The following is a 16629-nucleotide window of genomic DNA, read 5'->3' as shown; positions in this document are numbered from 1 at the left end:
TCTTGAAAGATCTCCATGTGTACCTTAATCCCTTACTTTAGTCTCATATATATATTTTCCTCATGGAAAATAACATCATGGTTGCGGATAATCTTTTGAGCTTGTGGATCCCAAAGATGATATCCCATCTCACCTACATCGCTATATCCAAGAACGATGTATTTGACAAACTACAAATGCAACTTGTTGTGCTTGTCTTTGGGAATATAGTGAAAAACCTCGCATTCAAAGACTTGCAAGTGTGCATATAAGGGAGGATTACTAGACCATACCTCCTCTACAACTCTACCACCAAGAGCAATACATGGGGATCTATTAATGAGATGCATGGCAGTAGGAACTGCCTTAGCCCAAAAGTAATGTAGTAAGCCTACCTAACTAAGCATACTATGAACTCTTTCTTGAATAGTCCTATTCATGTGCTCTACAACACCAGAGTATGGGGTGTTGTAATTATAGCAAAATAGCTCAAACAAGGTGTATGTACTCAAAGAAAATTCTCATAAAAAATATTCAACATTCCTATCCATAAAATTGCACAAAATGACCATACATTTGTAGGCAAATGACCAATGGAGTAAGCTCCCATTGCTAGGAATATCTAGGTAGCAACTGAGATATATAGAATGCAACTAGCAGTGTAGCAACCAAGTACCACAAGGATTGTCAAAACATATAGGGTGTTAGATACATAGATGTATACGACCAATATGTATCAAGCATCCACCACTAATAGCCTAGTGATAATGATAGATATAGTATATCCAAGTGCTCAAAAGCAAATTAGCCCACAATAGTCATTATCTCTAAGAATATTGTATTGATCAACAACATGTGCATAAGCAAGAGACTCCCATTGTTTGTAAAGAACCAAACTCTACAAGAAAAGTACAAGTGTCTCCTAATGAAAGTGAATCTGGGATGTCCAAGAGTCAAGCAAAGCAAATACATAATGCTCATAACTTACGGGTAACCAAGGTACATGATAAGTACATTCAAGAGCATCCACATCCAATATATTTCTACTCGTAAGTGAAGAACTCGTGAAAATCACCGAACCAAATATCCAATGCTCAAATACATCTAAAGGATCTCAAATACGAAGCTCAAAGTGCATCATAAGCATACCCATGCACGTATATTAATGCAAAGCATCCACATAAGCATGTGGGATCCACAAAGTGATTGTAAGCATTCAAAGCATAAAGCTTCACTATTGTATACTTGCTGTCCAAAATGTATTATAGCAATAAACCGTATTAAAACTAAGCTAAATGAGCTCTATTCAATCCAAATAGCATCTCAAAACATACCCATAACATTCGGGCATCGAAATACCATTCCGAAAGCATTAGATAAGCATTATGGAACTCATTGCATGCTATCCACAATGTATATAGTGGTGTAACAAACTGTGAGTGAATAGCTAAGCAAGAACTCTTCAAATGGAGCTCAAGATAGGAGCCCTTTAATACCAAGGAGAGTGCCAAAGAGTGGCCAAGCAACAAGAGACTAAGTAATGTCTAGAGTAGTAGGAGTAGCCAATACAGAGATAGGGGGACTGAAAATCAATGCAAATTGTGCTAGCTACTCCAAGCCTTGCTACTACTACTCCTCAACTCAATGACCACTAATGAATGCTTAATGGAGCTCATTGAAATCCTAGAATAAGCCCTGGTAGGTCGAGAACAAGCTAAAGGTCAATGCATACCTTGGAAGTATGAATGGTTGGTTACCATGAAAGCTTGAAGTGAAGTTCTTTTTCCTCGGCTGAAGCAAGTGACAAAGAAGCTCCTCTAATGCCTGCTCTGATATGAGTTGAAAGGAAGAGTAGAAGTGAAAGCATAAGCGGAAGCAAAAAGGCAGCAATAGCTATGGAGGTTCAAGTAAGAAACGAGAAACCGGTGTGTGGAAACAACAATCACAATGTGTGGCATGCCTTCCCTTATTCTATGCCACTAAAGGAATAAAGAACAAAGTGACAATGAAAGGCATTTTCCTTATTCTATTGTCATCTAAAGAATTAAGAATAAAGTGATAGTGATGGGCACCTACCACCTGTATTGTATAGGTATTTAGGTACAATATACAAGTAAATATATGCGGCTAGGAAAAGGTGGCCTTTGACCCCCAAGATCTCTCTTAGACATATCTTTTGTGCGCTCAATAGTGCTCAAGTTCATGGAAGTAAATGTAGACATTCCATGTTAATGCATCTATCTTCATCTCTACCTTGCCCCATGAAGGTATGCCTCTTGCAGACTATGACTCCCTCCACATCCTGCCTTTGGTTAAACTTGAGCTTTTGTATGTTGAAAAACTAAATGGCTGTGGGTATCAGAAATCTCACCGTCCTATTGCATCACCCCCTATACATCCTTACTTTGTTGGCAGTCTTTGATACAAGAGTCTGCAACCGTCCCACAACTACAGGTGATGATGCTTTAGAGCTTGGTGAGTTTTGATCGTAGGCATGGGGCACTATGCTATTTGCAACTCATAATTGAAGAAAAATAATACATGATCCTATGCTTGTCATGTCTCCAAGAACAATCATGGCCTAGCTTGCTATGGAGCTTGCTCATGTCCCACAGTGGTCACGGTCTTGCCTCATCTCAATGTTGAGGTGAGGATCATACTTTCTTAAGGTAGGGGAGGAGTTCTCAACTAGTTTGGCAGTGTCTTTGCACTAGGTGATCCCACTAGATAACCTATGAGGAATAGGGTGACCCGAGCCTCCTCCTTGTTGGCTTGCAGCTTCTTCCCCTTTGAGCTTCTCAAGATCTTGAAACAAAGGTGAAATTTGCAATACATATATCATTGCAGGTCTTAGCTAGCATCTTGGAGCTCCCTTCTTTCTTGTGATCTACCTTTCCCCTGTGATGGGTTAATGGCACACAAATTTAGGCCATGCTGCCTTCACTTGCTTGCAGTTGAATACCGGGTTGTAGGTTAACATACCCTCACCCATCTTGGGATCACCTCTTGCCCTCGTACACCTACGTTGTCATCAAACATGGAACCCTTGGTTATGGCTATTGGCATTGTCAAATCTGTGAGAGAGAGCCAAAGAGAGACTTGTAATAACTAGAGAGAATGAAAGAATGTAGAGATTGATCCTTTGGAGCTTTGGTTTATGCATAAATCTTTTTCTTCACCTGGCTTGCAAGTCTACTAGGGTTTCGGCTTTTGAATCAATTCTCTTTGACACCCTTGGCAAAAAATGATAGAACATAAGACATAATGTGAGAGAGAGAGAGAGAGAGAGAGAGAGAGAGAGAGAGAGAGGAGAGGAAGAAGAAGAAAGCGAGAGAAGAAGAGGACAAAGAAAGCGAGAGGAGAGGAAGAAGAAGAAAACGAGAGGAGAAGAAGAAGAAGAAAACGAGGGAAGAAGCAAGGAGAGAAGAAAAGAGTTTGATGAGGACTAGTCCCGACTAAAGAGGAAGACAACGAAGAGGAATCAATTTTTGAAAGAAAAAGAAAGCATTTTCTTGAAAACTCTCTTTTTATCTTTGATAGAACACTCACTTTCTATTCCTTTTTTGGAAGAGTCACTTTAAATATGAAAAAGTGGATAGACAAAATTGTGAGCGTCTTTTGAGGTTCGGGCTAAAAATTGGAGCTTTGGTGGGTCTTTGGTCACTCGGTGATTCCAAACCTTTGAATAGTATATTGAAAAATTATATCTTCGTGTCTAAATTACCTTCTACATAGACGGGGCAAGAAGAGCTGACGAAGTCTGATCAGAGAGAAGCGCCTCCGAAGGGGATACTGACACTATTAGCATGTGGGAGCTCCCCTGCAGGTGCTGGAAACAGAGAATACACGCGAGGAGCACAGCATGCGAAGGTGCAGATAGCGGGGGCACCTGCAAGAAGATAGCCGCCACCATTATTAGCGCCATTCCAATGCGCCTCCACAGAATGGCTTTTCTCTGACAGTATTCTGCTCTCGTACACGCACGCACACACACACACACACACACACACACTCACACACACAAGCAGAAGTAAGAGGATCGTCAAAGATGTTTTTCTGGAGGTACTGTCTTCAAGAAATTGCCATTTCCAAGGTCGTTCTGTCGGCAAATATGTTCCAATGGATCTGCTGTGCGATAAGGTCTTATCTTTGCATCATATGCATCATCAGGGCTTTCCCATCCGAAAAGACAGCCTGTGTGCACTTGTGGCAGAATGCATTAGGTATAGGGATATCTCCGCCATCAGGCAACTGCATTTACTCACGCTTAGCAGCGGGCTTGCTCCTGCAGCCTCCTCCTTAAGTGACTCTTTTATTCATCTCTTTGGTTCCTGTGGAAGCCCATTGGAAGCAAACCTTGTGTTTTGCAGTGCTGTAGAACCAACCGCCTACACATGGCAGGCACTGGTGTTGGCTCACTGTGCTGCAGGAAACAGTACAGGAGTCCATGGGATTCTTAGTGAGATGCAAGAGCAATGTATACATCCATGCAAGCTCTTCTTCTCCTCTCTTTTGAAGCTGTGCGCTACATTTGAAGTGGTACATGAACAAGTCTGGCTTATCCATAGCCAAATAGTTGGCCATGGATTTGAGGCGGATGTAGTGCTTGGAAGTAGCCTTGTCAATATGTATATGAAGTCTAGAAGGCTTGATGAAGCACACAAATCGTTTGATAGTGTGAACTATCACAACGTGATATTATGGGGGGCATTGATATCAGGGTATGCTGAATATGGGCATGGTCTTCTTGCGCTCAAACTTTTTGATGAAATGCAGCAAGAAGGATGCGCCCCAGACAGAGCCATCTTCTTATCTGTTTTGAAAGCATGTAGCTGTTTAGGAACTACAGATCATGGTAAACTAGTACATAACCAGATTGTTATTGCCGGGCTTGAAGCTAACGATGCTATCGTAAGCAGCATCATTGATATGTATGCTAAATGTGGTAAGGTGAAGGAAGCACATGAAGTGATTCACATACAACCTATGTGCAATGTCATTTCTTGGGGAGCATTGATTTCAGGATACGTGCAAAATGGGCAAGGCCGTGCTGCTCTTGAATGTTATGAAGCAATGCGAAAAATTGGCATTGAGCCAGACAATTTCATTGTTTCATCCACTTTGACAGCGTGTTGTGGTCTAGGTGCCATGAATGATGGAAGGCTAATTCATGACCAGATAATCAAAAGTGGATTTGAACTAGATGTGGTTTCAGGAACTGCTTTGTTGGATTTATATGCCAACTGGGCATCTCTTGAGGAAGCACGTGATGTCTTTGAGAGTTTGCCCATTCGAAATGTGGTCTCATGGAACTCAATGATAGCAGGATATGCTGAAGGTGGGCAGGGCCTTTCTGCGTTGCAGCTTGTGGCATCAATGCTACAACAGCAAATGAAGGCAGACAAGGTTACATTCTTACATATTCTGAAATCATGTGGAAGTATAGGTGCTTTGGTGGATGGCCAAATTGCTCATAAAGAAATTATCCAGACAGGGTTGGCATTAGATGAGGTCATTGGGAGTGCACTAATAGACTTCTATGCCAAATGTGCGAGTCTGGAAGCATCACATAGAGTATTTGACCAACTTCCAACACAGGATAGTGTAACATATGCAGCTTTGATAGCTTGCTATGTACAGCATGGACAGGTCTTTACCGCCCTTCAACTTTTTGAACAAATGCAACAAGAGGGGATTTCGGCAAACAGTGTCACACTTTCGTGCATTTTGAACGCTTGTTGTAGTACAGATGCTGTCTGGCAGGGCAGGCTGATCCATAATCAGATCATCCTGATTGGGGATGATCCAGATTTAGTGATTGCAAGTGCTCTTATTGACATGTATGCAAAATGTGGGAGCCTTCAAGAAGCCAGCAAAGTCTTACAAAAATTACCTGTTCGAACAACTGTTGTGTGGAATAGTGTAATAGCAGGTTGCACCCAGCAAGAACAGGGTCTTCTAGCTCTGCACTATTTTAAGAAAATGCAGCAGGAATGTGTGCAAGCTGATAAAATCACCTTTTTATCTGTATTACGAGCCTGTAGTGTTGTAGGAGCTTTAGAATCTGGCAAACTACTGCATGGTAGAATTGTTTTGAGTGGGTTTGATTGTGATGCAGCTCTTGTAACTGCGCTTGTTGACATGTATGCCAGATGTGCATGCCTGGATGCAGCACACAAACTCTTTGTTTGTCTGTCGCCACAAAGTCTGGTGTCATGGAATGCAATGATTGCAGGATATGCTCGGCATGGACAGCACTTAAATGCTTTACAATGTCTTGAACAAATGCATAGAGTAGGTTTAGAGCCAGGGGATAGAACCCATACTTCAGTGTTTGCTGCATGCAGTCAGGTGGGCAAAGTAGAGGATGGGCAGGTGTACTTCAGTCTCATGCCTCTAAATTTCAGGACTGCACCAGGTATTGAGCATCTCAATGGTATGATTGACATTTTATGTCGGGCAGGGTGCTTGCAAGAGGCTGTAGAGCTAACAATGTGCTTGTCAAGCTCTGTGGATATGACTGCATGGACATCTTTGTTAACCGCCTGCAGAACTTATGGCAACCTTGATCAAGGAAGGAAATGCTTTGAACAAATGATTTTTAATGACCCCAATTTTACGTGTGCCTATGTTACTATGTCTAATATATTTGCTGATAACCACATGCAAAATGCAGCAAACTGTGTTAAGTTGATGAAAGATCAAAGTGGTTCTCTGAAGAAGCCAGGATTATCTTGGATAGAGGTTATGAATGGAGTGCATCAATTTAGGGTAGGTGATGAGTCTCATCAACAGTCCAGTGAAATGCTCATCAAACACTTGTCCCTTAACGTTAAGATGATGGAGGAGGGCTATATACCATTATGTAATCAAGTTTGACCCCAGCTAACATTCAAGTAATCAGCAGCAAATGGTGGCATTTTTTGTGTGGATTAGATTCTCAGCTTTTTATATAGACTGAGACAAACATTCTTTTCCAAAGCCACTGTAAGGTGTGAAAAAGATTACAGTCAGAGTTGTAAATCTGTGGACATGCAATGAAGACAGCTTTTTATATAGACTGAGACAAACATTCTTTTCCAAAGCCACTGTAAGGTGTGAAAAAGATTACAGTCAGAGTTGTAAATCTGTGGACATGCAATGAAGAAAGTTAAATAAATATCAAAACAAGGTACTACACATTTTCCTTGATTGATGGGTCAAGTAATTGTGGACTTTGCAAATTGCTAGAGAGCTATTGAGCCTTGCATATTCTTTATATATTGATCTTGCAATATTATTGTGTTGATCAGCCCTGAAATTGAAGTCATTTGACATAGCCTCACCATTACCTTCATCGCCTCTTTGTACTGCTCAATTGCTCTTTCTCTTGAAGGGGGTGAGCTGATTGTCTCCCAAATATTGAACTTTCTGTTTATCTTTGATCCTTTTTCATTGAGCTTCTTGCCAGTTTGTGCCAGCCTCACATAACCATTCCAATGTCAAAACAGTCACCATAGCATATGTAAATATATTGCAACACAAGATATTCAACCATGAGATTTGGCAAGTGATGTATATCCATGTTACATCTCTTCACAACATGTGAAACCTTCCCTTTAGCATGCTAAAAGCTTGCTCAACTCTCATTCTTGTACTAGATTGTATGAAATTCCAATGATACTGCATATGTGATAATCTTTCTTTGCATCTCTTAAAGAGAATTAACATGTATGAGTAGGTTGGATAAGCTCCATCTCCTACCAAACAACAGTCATCCAACTCACTTCTAGTATCTCTTTGATCTAGCTCACTTCTACTGAAGTTCAAATAGTCGTGGATTGACCCAATCCATTATATTCTACATTATAGTTCCATTCAAAACAGGTTATTGCCATTGTTAATTGCAAGTGAATCGAATCGAACCCTTTGTGATTGAAGTAATTCTCATGGTTTTCCTTTTGGGTGATGATAAGAATTGTGCACCGTAAATGGCTCCTACAAGATAGGTGATTGCCTCTCGAGGTCTCAAAGTCACTAGCTAACTTTTGAAATTGAGCTTGAGGGGGCCACTTAATATATGCACTCTCAAGGTCGATGTGAGGATGGCCTACTATGTCACATGTCATACACCCATGGAAATATGCTAAGCCATGAGAGGATGCATTTTTTTTGTCTTAAAAGCCTTAGAAAAATTAGCTCACGATGGAGGAATTTAGTCATTAATATTTTCAATAAAACAAGCAAAATAAAGGACCCTTAACACCCTATCTTCTTTTTGTAAGGGGGTAAACAAAAAAGGTATAAAAAAGGGCCTAAGGGAGCCCTTAGGGGAAATTCGAGGGGGTCGGATGAAGGGCTTAAGGTACAATCTTTTGGGGGAAAAAGGGCCTTATAGAGCTTCAAGGGGGAAATTTCAGGGGGGAGAAAAAGAGCCTTAAAGACCACAACCATGCATAAAACAAGGCTATGCTTTTGAAGATTGCCATTATAACATGCATGCACACATCTATATAGTGAACAAATTTATCCACTTATGTTGCTTTTCGACACCACATGAGTGTGATAATTAGTCAAACTATTTTGATAGCACTTTGATAGTACAAATTACTTTTGATAAGACACTTTGATAGCGCATATCAATAGTGTAAATTACTTTTTATTGAACACTTGGATAAATCTTAAAATTACGAGGCATCAATTCATTTAGCTTGATCAAGAAATCCAGCCACGGTAACTTGAAACTATGCAGGAATATCAAATTGCTTAGTCTCAATGGCCTTTTGTTGAAGTAAGGTCTTGTTAAGATGGTTAAGAAGTCCTCGACCAATTTCGGCCACATTGACAAAAGAATCCTCATGCTTAGAAGTGCTACGTTGGGTTAAAAAGGAAGATTGTTGAGCTTTGCTTTAGTTTGCTTGGAAGTCTTCCTTGATAGTTATTATGGTTAGAGGTAGTAGATGGCGTAGAAAAGACAATTAATGAATACCTTGTTATGATAGTATTTTGTCGACCACAACATAACACTTGCAAGTGTACTTGTCATTTTTTTGATATTTAATTGTCGAGTTTTTTGAATCCTATATTGGCCTAATACTATACCTTACTTTTTTAAACATGCTTCAACAACTTTATCAAAATCACTGTAGATGGATAATTCATTCTTTACTTTTATTCATAGGTTTACTCCTTATTTTTATGGGTTTTCAAATTCCTTAGCATTCTATCCAAACATGAATGAGTTGATTCATCCAAAAGTCTTTTCACTTGTCTTTCCCCTCGTCATTTTTCACATTGTTTGGACTTCCTCTTTTCACTTGTCTTTCCCCTTGTCATTTTTCGCATTGTTTGGACCCTTGTCATCACATGGCTTCTTGGAGGTGAAGCATAATTTTGTAATTTATTGTCAAGTTTCAAGGTTTTCTTTAAAGGTTTGATATGGGGCTTGGTAGTTGAGAGGCCAAAGGGTTGAGATTGGACCACTCTCCATTGTGTAGGGCTATTCAAGGTGCTTGAGAAGAAGGGCTCCACAGTTTAGAAGCAGAGTTTGGAGAGGGTGTTTTAAAGAAGAAGAGGGGAGGTAGGTGAGAGATGTCAACATAGCCATGAAGCCATAGGAGAGCATTGAGAAAGGAGGAGCGCAACATCTAGTTGGGGGCGGAAGGACTCCACATTTTCTTTTGCCCCTGTCTAAATCCAACAACATCACAATTTGTACAAAATGTCAAGCCTTCATGTCATATGAACCTGTTACATCATACATGCTTGAAGAAGGTAGGACATCGAGTTACTATGAGCATTGAGCACTCAACATGTTGCAATGTACATAGATATTAGAAAACTTAAAAGACATACTAGCATATACCATAACCCATGTGATATAAGTTGTGATGCCATCAAAATATGAGGATCCATTAGAGTTAATACCAAAATGATAAATTTCAAATACATATGCCAAGAAAGTTAAATGATGCCAAGTGGCAATTGCATGATGCATCATCTATTTAGAAACTTGTGTATCTTAGAATAATGAATTATAAAACATGACATTATTGCACGAGTTTATGCATTATCTAAGGACCTGTGCTCCATCTCCTCATTTGAGGACTCTCCCCTTAATTGCTCCATGCAAACATGGGTGGGATAAACTCTTTGGATAGATTGTAGGATGGGGAAAACTGGGCTGCCCAAAATGTTGCTTCAAGTGTGCTATTTTTGTACAAAACAACCTTCATGTTTTGGCCTAACCAAAATGATGTTTTGGGTACTATGATGTCTATCATTGGAAAACTTAGTGCATATTGGATTATATAAATAATCCATAGCTTGTTACCATAGACAACTTTCACTAAGATGTCATCATTGCCAATCTACACTAACAATGCATCACATTGATATAAGAATGTTATTTCAATTTCAAATGATGAGAATAAGTTAATAATTGGTGGATAACGTGATTGCAAGTTCAAGAAAACATGAAGACAATACATTTGTTTATACTCAATCTTTATGAGGGCAAAACAAGTATCTAGAGAGCTTGAAGCTCCTCTAATGAGAAGCTTTTCCAAAGATTATTTTATGATGGCTTCAAATGTGCTTCCAAGGTATTCCATCTCAAGAGGCTAGAAGATTAGACTATTGACTTCATTCTAAGTTGTTCAACCACCTATCCGAACGATCATGTAGGATGGTGTAATGTGCTCGCCCGAGCCACTTCCTTGTCGTGACACGTTCTTAGTAGCCCATCAAGAGATGTCCTAGAAAACACAGTCTAGGATTTGATGAAAACCCTCGAAGTTTGCTAACTAGGCTCGCTTGAGTCTACCCCACACTGGAAGTTCCGACCGTTCCCACGAGAATCGACCTGAGTTTTTGGTTCCTATTATTAGTGAAATAAACTATTAATGATTGACTAGTGTCAGCGGTTCGAGTTTCCACTACTTATAGATTTTCCTAACTAAAACAGACTTGCATTGCGCTAGGTTCAAAGAGAATGGGAGTCAAAGGGGAGTGTTGCACTTCAATCCCTTCTACCCATGGCTCTAAAGCGATGCCAGTCAGGCTTTCTGATCTCTAATGGTCTATCAAAAATGTAATTTTTATTCCTTTTTAGGAAAGCTCTCAGCTCACTGAGTCCACCCAAACATAGGTCTGCTGGATCCGTCAGGGTCCACACTCCCGCTTCCCTCGACATAGTATTTTTAATTACCTAACCACCTTAGATTCAATATATAAAAATAGCTTCTTTGATTATCTCCTGATACAAATTCATTACACGCCTTTATTTCACAACACAAAGAAAAAGTAAAGCAATCCCTTCTCAATAGTTTCTTTAAGAAAAATAACTTTTTACAATGTTTTTTGTTTTAGCTAGAAATGATGCCAACCCGAAGGTATTATTCTCTCCAAGTTCAGTTCCAAAACTAGTATTGGAACTTCCAGGATACTATCTAGAATTTGAAGAGTAGTTGGCAGTTTGTAAGAGTCTAAGGAGTTTATGACCAGAGTCCCTTGGTATCCTTACCTCCTCCTGCCAACTAGGGTTCCCTACGATAAGACCTTTCACGCCATGATTGGTCTATACTCACTAATGCAAAAACAAAAGAAAAAACCCCTTGGAGTAGGTTTTATCCACGCTAGCCTTGGGGAGGTCTAGTGCCATCAAAGAACACTGCCTCAGTCAATGTTTTGTGCCCACCAGAATACTGCCTCGATCTGTGATCTGTACTCGATTATCCATCTTTTAGCTTGATGGTTTCAGAAAAGATTAGCACCTAGCCTACAATCACAAACATCTTATTTCAAATGCATTATACATAAACTTTAAACAAATATTTTTCTTTCCTAAAATAATAATATCAAGGTAGAACTTAGCATAAATGGCAATACCTTTCAATAGTCTTCTCGGAATTCCCCTCCCTCGGGATCTAATTCAGATTGAATCTAAACAAGAATTCTATTTTTGAGAACAATTCCCTTGATGGACTTTTCACAATGGAGTTTTGTGGGTTCTTGCCCGTGATAATTCCAAAAGAAATATTGGTTAGTTTTATTACAAAAAGTATTTTTTAAAACAATTTCATCTTAAGACCTTTTATATATTGAGAGTTAGCATCTGTGTTTATCTATCAGAGGTTCCGTTAGTTCAATACAAATCAAAATTCTTAAGTCTTTTTAGGAACACAGTATCTTCCTTGTACTTCTCCTTGGTACATCTCGCACAAACCCAAATTATCCTTTGGAATTTGTAGTTAAGAATTTCTTAAAAGATTTTGTGCATGAGATAAAAAAAAATCCTATTTTACGAATGCAAATTTTTGTTGCCAACTCATAGAATGATGGCTTGCTAGCTACCTTTAATATCAAAATATAGTACTTGGGGATTTATGATGAGTGCTTGGTTGATGGTATTCACAGCTTCGTTTGTAATCCCAGTACTCGTCATTCCGTTTGTAGTGGTCGTATCTGCAACATTATTGGCAGCTCCTGCCTCCATGACCTTCATAAATTTTTTCTTCGGGGCCATTGTCCTTAATCATGAGATTGTAGAGGGGATTTTGGCAAGAGAGCTTGGGGGTTGTCGCAATTGGATTGATGGGGAATGGAGATTACTAGGAATTTAGAAAAATTGAGTAGAGTCTTGATTCCACAAGGAAGTGGGGATAGAAGGGATATGGGATTTGATTCCAAGAGCCTACGGAGTATCCTCCTTGTCTTCGCGACGAGAATTCCCATCCTTACTCTCCTCTTGCCCCACTCCCTTTTACTTCATACTCTTGAGAAGGGCCTCTCCTCTCTTGCTTTGGTTGTCCCCAATGGCTCCTCGTGCCCCATATTTATAGTTAAATTGAAGAAGATTGTAGCCAAGAAGAGAAGCTCTTTGTGGAGGTTATCTTGGAAATCCAGCAATCTAGAAGCTTTCAAGATGCAATATGATACTGGGAATCTAATCTTTGAGATCCAGAGAGGCTGCCAGAGATGCTATGACTAATTCACTTGGCTCTCGGATGATCTTGCTTCAATCTAAGCCTCTCATTGAACTGAGAAGAGAGGGATATTGCTAGAGTCTTTTGCTGAGATTGAGGAGGAGAATTTAGGCTTTGTCTTGTGATTTCAGCATCTCCAATTTTAGGAGGAGAGAGAGAAAAATATGGCACCATTTTTTCGTTAAAAAAGGGGGGAGGAGTGGCGGCATATTTGTTGTCATCTTCTTCTTTATTTTCTTTTTTTCTTTAAAGCTTAAAGATTTTAAACTTTCCCTTACTTCCTAAGTTTTAAATGTGTTTTCTAACTTATAGCCCATGACTTTCGTTCGTATGGTGACTTTGTGAAGGATATCTACAGATCCTATCAATCCTGGAACGTATCGGGTTACGAATTTCGAATTATTTTATTCGAGACTTGCTCTATTTAATGGTCCAAATCTAATTGCGAGAAGTCGAGAAGATTGAAAATAAAGTCGAAATACCACATCATCTTCCACTTAGAGGAATCGAGATGTCCTCATCTCGAATGAAACTGGGGATATTGGTTACATAGTGATTTTTGGTCAACCCAAGTGGCATCCTCTTTAGGGTAGTCTTTCCACTGGACAAGATACTCTCGAAGGGTTTTGCTTCTTAGAGTTTTCTCCCGCATGTCAAGTATCTTTTTTGGTTGAAGTTCGAGGACTCCTTGACTTGGCATCACAATGTGTTGGTCGTTAAGTACATGGTCTGGGTTAGGAACATATGCTTTCAATAGACTGACATGAAATACATTATGCACTTTCAAGTTATTAGAAAGTTGCAGCTTGTAGGCATTTGGTCCTAGATACTTTAGCACCTTATATGGTCCCCAATACCTGGGACTTAGCTTCTTGAATTTCCCCAAAGATAAGGAACTTTTCTTTGGATGAACTCGTATGAAAACAATGTCACCTTCTTTGAAAATGTGTTCTTGTCTTTGTTGATTGGCATATGCCTTATGTTGATCCTTGGCGGCTTGAATATCTTGCCTTATAGTCTTTACTTTTACTGATCCATTTCTTCCAGCATTTGCCTAGATGCTTTTACTCATAGGGTAGGATTGAAAAAATTTAGTGGTGTAAGACAATCTTGCCCATAGAGTGCCTAGCATCCAACTCGGTTAAGCATTCTGTGACACTTCTATGTTCAACGAGGGCTTGCTCGGTTGCTATCTCATGCAAGGTTCTAGGAGTTTGCCTAGGCCTTAACATAGCTGGGGGCTCAGGCCTAGACGAGCAGGTTTGGCCAACGGTAGGATTTCTCATGCTCTTGGGGTTTCCATGTTTCTCCTGAGGCTTCGTACTGGAGCGTGGCACACGCATCTAGTACTCGTGGCAGCTTACTCAATACCGATAGATATTTTGCAACATCGAGTAGCATGGAACCTTGTCCGAGTCTATTGGCAACATGTAACTCCTCCTCAGTGAGAACCTTATCCGACAAAGAGTTCTCATGGCTAGTTTCAGCTAAGTCCGTACCCTGAATGGCAATCAGCACTCAAAGGGAAGTTGGTGCCACATAGGTTGGGTCTCTTTGAGACCGCCATTTGGCCAATCGCTCTTCTGAGATTGTCATGATCTGGGCTCCTAGTTCGGCCATTGCAATGCGGTTTTCACACCAACGTTATTCAAATTGACTTCGACCCTCTGATAGTCGCTTTAGTTGCTCTATCTCTAAGAGATTTGGTTGGCAGAGCACATAATTGAATGTGACAGTTAAGCGTAGTTCATCGGCTTCCTCGTAAGAGATGAGTCACATGCGTTCATATAGGAGCCTGTTATAGTGCTCGTCAAGATGTTCTTACTCTTCCCAGGATAAGGGAAATGGCAAGTATTCTTCAAGCTGCTCTTTAGGGAATGCGCCCATGTCTACTAGGACATAGACACATGCGAACAATTTGAGCTTAGCATCCAACTCGGTTAAGCATTCTGTGACACTTCTATGTTCAACGAGGGCTTGCTCGGTTACTATCTCATGCAAGGTTCTAGGAGTTTGCCTGGGCCTTAGCATAGCTGGGGGCTCAGGCCTAGACGAGCAGGTTTGGCCAACGCTAGGATTTATCATGCTCTTGGGGTTTCCATGTTTCTCCTGAGGCTTCGTTATTGCATCATGGTTCTCCGTGGATGTGACTGGTATAAATTTGTCACCTTGTTGTGACAACGTTGTATCCACTCTTGATTGGTCAATGCGAGTTCTAGTGTCGGTGGATTGAGTGTTGCAAGCAGCCATTGATGGTAACGATTGCTTTGATTTTTCAGAGCACATGGATGTGTCTGAGGTTTCACCGCTATTAGGAGAGGCGTCAATGGGGTCATTGGTGAATGGACTCGATGCTTTATTCCTCACCTCTCCAGCGCTCTTGGTGTCAATGTTCTTGGGGTCCACAACCACCTGTAACTGTTGTTGTTTTCGCTGTTTTCTTCTCTTTTTCTTGGTTAGTGAAGGTGCATCTCTCAGTGACTCAGGGCCCTGGACTAGGTCAACCGTTGATGTGCTTGGTTGGGCCTCAGCATTCTCTTTCTCTAGTGTGTCCTTATGGGACATATCAGTGGCATGCTGAAAAGCCTCGCTAGGTTGTGAGGGTACAACTGCCTCTCTTTTTGGAGAATCTAGCTCTTCAGCCAATTCCCTTCTGTTTAACTCCTCCAGCCTAGGCTTTAAGCACTTTGAAAGTGTTGGAGTTGTCAATGAAGTTGGTTGTGACACCTCCTCCATAGGTAAGCTACTAAGGACACGTTCCGCAAGGGGCATTGTCACAGCCAAGGGTTGTGACTGCTATGATCCCTGATTAGAAGTAGTGGCGGCTATTTCAATGGAGTGGCTACTACTAGTAGATTGTAGTGTCAAGTCCCTAGGGCGATCGGAAGTGGTCATGTCTTTTGTTGCCTCTTGAGCATTCACCTGTGTAGATCGAGCATGAGTTGATCTAGTCACCTTAGGTTGCACATGCATATCCTTGGGCCGAGAGCTATGGATGGTGTCATGCCCCACCTCTTGGACATTTGGAAGCTTAGATGGAGATAGAGATTGGGATTGAGCAGCTGCACTTGATGACTATTGTTGTGCTTCCTGTGTCCGTTTAGAAAAAGAGGGTATAGGAGATCTAGGACTCTTAGGTGGACGTGGCACTGGCTGAATGATTTACTCGAGGCTATTAGACGATTGTGCTATTTGCTTGGTTGAGCAATCAGCCTTCTCACGAGCAGTGTTGTGCCTCTGGTGCTCATTATCCTCTTGGGAAGTCAAAATCTCCTTGAGCACTAATGGTCTTTGTGTATGCTCAATGGTTACATATGACATTTGCCTATTAAGCATTCTAGGTTGAGGCTCTTTCTTTCGAACACTCATGTTTGGTTTCTTGCCTCGAGACCTAGAGTTTCTCTTAGGTTTCCTCATGTGCCTCGTTGCTTTTGGTGCAATCTGGCCTTCAGCTGATAGAGGTGGTTTAGCAGGGGGTTTTGGTATCCAAATCCATCGGTTACCTGCGTAATACCCTTGAGCACGTAGCAACGCTTTGGATATCTATCGCGGCGTTGTGCTGACCCTCCATCGATGCCTTCGTCTATAAGGCTTGGGCTTCTTCTAGGGCCTTCTACGATATTTGTAAGTCCAAAGCCCATCCTTGGCATTATCCCTTGACCTTCTTGTTTCAGGCCTAGCCTCA

General features: G+C 40.7%; 1 protein-coding gene across 1 annotated transcript; it reads left to right on the top strand.

Moving 5' to 3' along the window:
* Positions 1-3718: 3718 nt before the first annotated feature.
* Positions 3719-7528, top strand: LOC148015636 (pentatricopeptide repeat-containing protein At5g27110-like). Its single transcript, XM_087665873.1, has 2 exons — positions 3719-6971; positions 7075-7528. Exon 1 carries the CDS (start codon positions 4099-4101, stop codon positions 6856-6858), a length of 2760 nt encoding a protein of 919 aa, XP_087521999.1. The 5' UTR covers positions 3719-4098; the 3' UTR covers positions 6859-6971; positions 7075-7528.
* Positions 7529-16629: the final 9101 nt, after the last annotated feature.

The sequence above is a fragment of the Lygodium microphyllum genome, chromosome 24 (genome assembly GCF_053477565.2).
Source record: "Lygodium microphyllum isolate KBCC chromosome 24, Lygodium_microphyllum_v1.1.10, whole genome shotgun sequence".
Lineage (NCBI taxonomy): Eukaryota > Viridiplantae > Streptophyta > Polypodiopsida > Schizaeales > Lygodiaceae > Lygodium > Lygodium microphyllum.
This window is presented reverse-complemented; position numbering and strand designations above follow the sequence as displayed.